The 5,909-nt window shown below is 31.0% G+C and overlaps 2 protein-coding genes across 2 annotated transcripts; both read right to left on the reverse strand.

The window, feature by feature from the left end:
* Nucleotides 1-1,128: 1,128 nt before the first annotated feature.
* On the reverse strand, nt 1,129-3,056 carry LOC112455896. The gene is made up of 4 exons (XM_025018109.1): nt 2,738-3,056; nt 2,509-2,636; nt 1,673-1,724; nt 1,129-1,200 (listed from the first exon to the last, which is right to left on the reverse strand). Exons 1-4 carry the CDS (start codon nt 3,000-3,002, stop codon nt 1,136-1,138), a joined length of 510 nt encoding a protein of 169 aa, XP_024873877.1. The 5' UTR covers nt 3,003-3,056; the 3' UTR covers nt 1,129-1,135.
* Nucleotides 3,057-3,210: 154 nt separating this feature from the next.
* On the reverse strand, nt 3,211-4,922 carry LOC112455897. Its single transcript, XM_025018110.1, has 3 exons — nt 4,809-4,922; nt 3,745-3,960; nt 3,211-3,476 (listed from the first exon to the last, which is right to left on the reverse strand). Exons 2-3 carry the CDS (start codon nt 3,956-3,958, stop codon nt 3,211-3,213), a joined length of 480 nt encoding a protein of 159 aa, XP_024873878.1. The 5' UTR covers nt 3,959-3,960; nt 4,809-4,922.
* Between the last annotated feature and the right edge of the window lie 987 nt (nt 4,923-5,909).

Here is a 5,909-nt window from a genome sequence, read left to right on the forward strand (position 1 = left end):
TTCTTTATCTGTGCATTATTCTATACAATAATTGAAATAAGAGAGGTTATTGAAATAAATAAAAAAGGTCAATTATAATTATGTGAACACTATAGTAGGTAGTTGTAAGTAGTAAAAATACGTACCATTTTATTCTTTTTTATTTTATTGTCTGTATCACTTTCTTTACAGTTTTCATTTTGTGTTGAACTATTATTAAATAATTGCTTGCTCAAGTGTTTTATACTTTCGTGGAAGGGATAGTTTTTACTTTTCTTGGGAGTTACATCCTCATTTATTGGAAAAGATGCTGCCTACAAATTTAATAAAATATTACTTGTAAAAAATAATTGCATTCTTTTTTAAATATATATTAAATATAAAATATATATTATGGGTATTTTAAATGCATTTATAAAGATAAATATGCAGGTTTTATTGTCCAGATTTCTTTATTAATATATTAACTACTAAAAGGACTTTTACAGTAGAAATTTTTTTCATTTTAAATATAAAATTTTTTTAGTAAATTGAAAAAGTTCGATTATTTTACTTATAAAAAACCATGGGGTAAAATAGACAATTTTCCTTTACTTAAGTTCAACAAATATGATAATAGCTAAAATATGATTGCTTTACGTAGGCCTACTTTTCCCTGGTGCACTCGTTGCTTTGATGCTCTTTTTTTCATTACACAATTTAAGCTTATCATACAACCTGGTTGAAGCTATTTAATACTATTCAAGTCGACTTTTATAGTTTGTGATTTGCTGTATAACGTAAAATTCATAATTTTTTAATAAAATGAAACAATTTTTATTTATTTTAATCAAAAAGGAAGACTAAAAAATAAAAAATATTGTAAAAATATTGAGTATATCAAGTAACTTGATACAAATTTTAAAAAGTTACGTAGACATATTTTGGACACGTATGAGGTGATAAAAATCCCTTATGATTCAAACAAAGGGATGATTTACTTTTTTTTGAGGTCTACTTTGCCCCATGTTTCCTGCATTAATTAATTATGAATAAACAATTTGGACTTGTAATAATTTGTATACATTATTGTTGTACAATTGTAATTGACTAATATGCTTTTCAGAAGCATAATGTATTTTGCGCACATATTAACCATTATATAAATAATATTTTACTATTGAATAAATGTGTTGTTTCCTTCGTTTGGCAGTTCATTCCATGTCTTTTGAGATTGTGGTGCTATACAAGAACAAAATACATATTTTTTAAATTCATGTCACATATAACTATAAATTTCTTTGAATTTATTCTGATAATTGTATTAATCATTAACATGCAATTATATATTATTTTTCAAGGAGAGTGCACGGTCTCCGAGTCATAAATTTTGCTGAACTCAAAGAATATTGTTTTTGGATGAAATTTATGGCACTCATGACTGCCTCTGAAGGTTTAGTTTAATAGGCTATAAAATTACTCTTATGAGTATTAAGTGAAGATTTACGTGACTGTCATCAGATATAACAGATAAGAGGTTGTAATATAATTACGAGCCTTGAGTATTTAATGGATTACGTGAATACTACCAGATATGACCTTAAAACTTTGGTCTAGTTACTTTGATAAGTCTTTATATTTTATTTTTAGTTACATTTATGCAATCCTATCATTACCCGGAGCCTGTACACTCTCGTTTTTAATCTTTACATACTTGTTAATGGAGTCGATTTGTTGCACTTTTCAAATCCATCAATAAAAGATTTCTAAAAATAATTTTTTGTGTATGCAAGTGTATTTAAATAAAAGATCAGTTTATATAAATTTGTTTATAATAATATATCTGATTTACGTAACTTAGACTACGTTTACATGGTGCAGAATGTGCATCATATGATGTATCATTTAAACCCATAATAGTAATAGATGGCTTGATTCTCCATACCTCTTTTACTTACAAGTACTTATAGGTTTAAATGAGATTTCACAAAACACATTCCGCTCCAAGGCTCTTTATGGTATCTTAAAAATGCATGATATTGTATAAATAAACATACGGTAGACAGATGTAGATAAAATAAAAGTTAATTTAAAACATTTTCTAATATAGAAGCTTATATTGTATTGTGCACTCCTATGATAAAACAACTGAATCAAAATGAACTATTTGGTATCATATTATTCCAATCAGATGATGCAAAAAAATATCGTTTCTTAAGGTGCCAATTCATGAGACGCTGAAAATGAGCGTCAACAAGGTGAACGTGGTGGTTTCGCTTTGACGCTAGCGTCAAAGAAATGAAGTTGAATTTGTTTAATATTCAGCGTCGTCGCTGAATCGTCGTTAATCGTCCCAGTACAATCAAACATAGACTTCAAAATACGTAAAATATTAATTATTTTCAAGTAATATCTTCAAGTAATAATATTTTATGAATATATATATATAAATAAAAGATATTATTTCTGAAGATTTTTACTTGCTAAAAATGAGCGTCGAGCGTTAACGTGAAAAGGCACCTTTATCCTTACTGATAACAACTGACGTACGTTTGCTCTTTCTGGGGAAGTATCATTTTTTGCTATTGATGATCCTGCAACGTCCGTCTCTTTGGCACCAAGTACATCTTTCTTTATTTGCAAACTATTTTTATGACTGGGTAATTGTACCGATTTACCTGCATGATGCAACAGATGTCAGAAATTTTTGTATGATTCATTCGCATTTAATATATTTTATTTTTTTTTTTTTTGCAAATTAATAAATGAAATTATTTACCTTTATGGCTTATGTCTTCTTCATTAGATAAAAATAACTTCATCTGTAGTCGTTCATTTAGAATTTGTAATGTATTCAATCTTTCGTTCACGTAATTATATTTAGTTTTCAGAGAACTATTCTCTTTCTGCAATTTTTCAACTTTGCATAGCAATTTATCATATTCATTTTTACTGACCATGGAACTGCTACTCATGGCGGGTAAATTGAAATCTTGTTTATTTCCTAAAGTAGAATCTACTGTTCTATTTATAAAAGTTTCCATTTTTCTTTTCAAAATTTCTTCTTGAGCAGCTTTTTCAGCTGCTGCGATTTTGGCCTGTTTCTAAAAAAATTTTGTAAAATTTTTTACATAGAATCTTTCCATCAACTTTTAATTTTTAGTACAGTACATCTGAGGGCTCAGACGAAAAATATACACAGAAATTATGCTACAATTAGGTTTTTCGTAGAAAAAAATAAAAAATTTCAGTTTAATTTTTTATCACATTTTTCTCTTGCAAAATTATAGTATCCATATACCAAATATATATGAAATATAAACTAACAGCTTTTTGATTTGTTTTTCCTTCTTTCTGAATATTTTTATTTATTTCAACATCTTCTTCACTATGTACATCTTTATCATCTTCGATCTCGCTGTCTTCTGCATAGTAATCATCTAATATAGTATTACTAATTCTTTTAAAAACACCTTTTTTATTTTTAAATTTTTCCATGTCTTCTGCATTGGTTATAACTTAAAAGAGAAAATTACTTTTACTACATTTTCATAATAAGTTGTGTCTAATATTGACCACAAAAGTTACTGATATATTAATAAAAGCAAAAAAGAATTGTTCTACAGAAATATAATAATTTATTATTATTCTGTAGATTAAAAATATGTATATAAAAATATATTTATTAAGGTTAAGTAATGGTAAGCAATATATATATCAACGTATAATAAATAATGCAATGACAATAATAGGAACAAAATACTATACATAATTAGCTAATCTTACCAGCTAAATCCGAAATTTGAACAGGCACTTTCACAATATCTGGATTCTTGTCATCCTTCCACAGACAATTGTAAATACATTCTTTATTAAAATCTTGTACATGTTCTGGAGGTTTCTTTGTAAATTCTAAAATTTCTTCTATTTTCACAATTATGACATCTGCTTTGTCATAAGCGTTCAAAAATTTTATTTTTGCGTGTGTTACACAAGCCATAACTGTAAGTTAATTATAATGAAAAATGTTAATTTTTTCAACTTTTTTACTTTCAAGATGCAGTTTATGAACAGCATTTTTTTTAACGAATTTTTGAGCGATTATTTTAATCATGCAAATGTGTGTAATGTGCAGAAAACATATGTATCGTTATAAGTGCCAACTCGATATTTCGTACTTCGCGCGAGCTGCGTCGCTACGCGCTCACCGACGCGTGATCCTCATATTGGTCGACGAGCTCCTTGTTGGTGCCTCTTGTATGCGTGCGCGCGCCGCTCGGTAACTCAAGATTTTACTGTTCGTTGCACGGGAAGGAAGATCGAGTGTATTAATTCTCATTGAAAAAGGACGTTCGTGTAACACATACACCAACGAAAAGTGCGTTTATTCTTAAAACGAGAGAAACACTGTTTTCTCATCCGCGCGGCTGTCGAAGCAGCCTTTCCGAGAGCAAGCGCGGAAGGGCACAAAAGCCCTCATCACGTACACGATCGATCGCCCCCACAAGTACGATACAACATATATGACTGCATAGGATTGTATTTTAGTTATAGATTATATGTTACTTTTATACAACTAAATTACAACTTTTAAATTTTTCTAAATTTTGTAGGTTATAGTTGTCATGCAAGCGCTACTTATTTTAGATTATTTTTCAATTACCAAAAAATGTGGAGACTATAGTAAAATATCTTACCGAGTTTTGGACATCATAGAGATGTAAAAGAATAAATAATATTAATAATTTCAGTTTCAAGACTCGAAAGACACGTGTACACGCACAATTTTAGAGTTATCAAAAACTACAGAAATTAAACAAAAAAAACTGTACTAAATGCGCAAACCTTACCTGTGGAAATCAGAAAATCGGTTAAAAAAGCTTTATTCGCATCGATCGTGCCAGAATCGGGAAACGAAACAGGATTGCGGCCTCGATTGCGGCAGTCAGGCTTTCCAGATCTGAACTCAGTGATGGAAGACAATGGAAGATCGAATCGTGCTCTCTCTCTCGCACACTAAAAAGAACGGGGAGGAGTATGGAGGGGAATCGCTACATCAGAGACGCATAGCAACTTCTTCTCTTCGCATCCCCACCACCTCGCGTGTTAGAAAAAGACATTGCAGTCAGTTGGCGCCACTAATCATTGTGTATGTAAACTGGCTTTATGTCTATGTGCGCATATGGACACAGTTGCCACTTGCGTATCGACGGTCACAAGCTTGCACCACTGTATTGCCTGGCTAAACTCATGTGAGTCGTCTTCCCGCACCATCCGATCTTCTATGTGGCAGAGGTTCGGATCTGGAAAGTCTGACTGCCGCAGTCCCGTTTCGTTCCTCGATTCTGGCGCGATTGACGCAAATGAAGTTTCTTTATAATTGATTTTCCGACTTCCACAGGTAAGGTTTGCGCACTTAGTACTTACAGTTTCTTTTGTTTAATTTCTGTGGTTTTTGATAACTCTAAAATTGCGCGTGTATACGTGTCTTTCGAGTCTTTCGAAACTAAACTTATCAATATTATTTATTACGGATTGTGTATTGTTATTGTACTGATTGATATTGTAAAGATCGGGTAGGACAACGATGCTAGAACTCGGTCCGAGATCTCGATCCGAGAAGTTTGTAGTTAATCAAAGTGCAGTTTTTACGAAAAAGCGGCAATTTCATTGACTATACGTTTCTCGGACCGAGATCTCCGACCGAGTTCTGGCATCATGGACACAAGGGTTAAGCGCGCTCCTAGTGCGTCCACTAGTATAAGCGCGTTAATGTTTAAACGGAAGATTCATATTACAATTAGAGTCAAACTAAATGGATACAAGTTAAGTTACCTTAAAACTAGATCTTACGAGCTAGATACCTTACATTACAAAGTGGATACCTTACAATAGACATACATTACGTTTATTTATATAAATTATTTATAAATACCATTTGCCAAAATCTA

Source organism: Temnothorax curvispinosus, unplaced genomic scaffold (genome assembly GCF_003070985.1).
Source record: "Temnothorax curvispinosus isolate PA1 unplaced genomic scaffold, ASM307098v1 QBEX01006463.1, whole genome shotgun sequence".
Taxonomy (NCBI): domain Eukaryota; kingdom Metazoa; phylum Arthropoda; class Insecta; order Hymenoptera; family Formicidae; genus Temnothorax; species Temnothorax curvispinosus.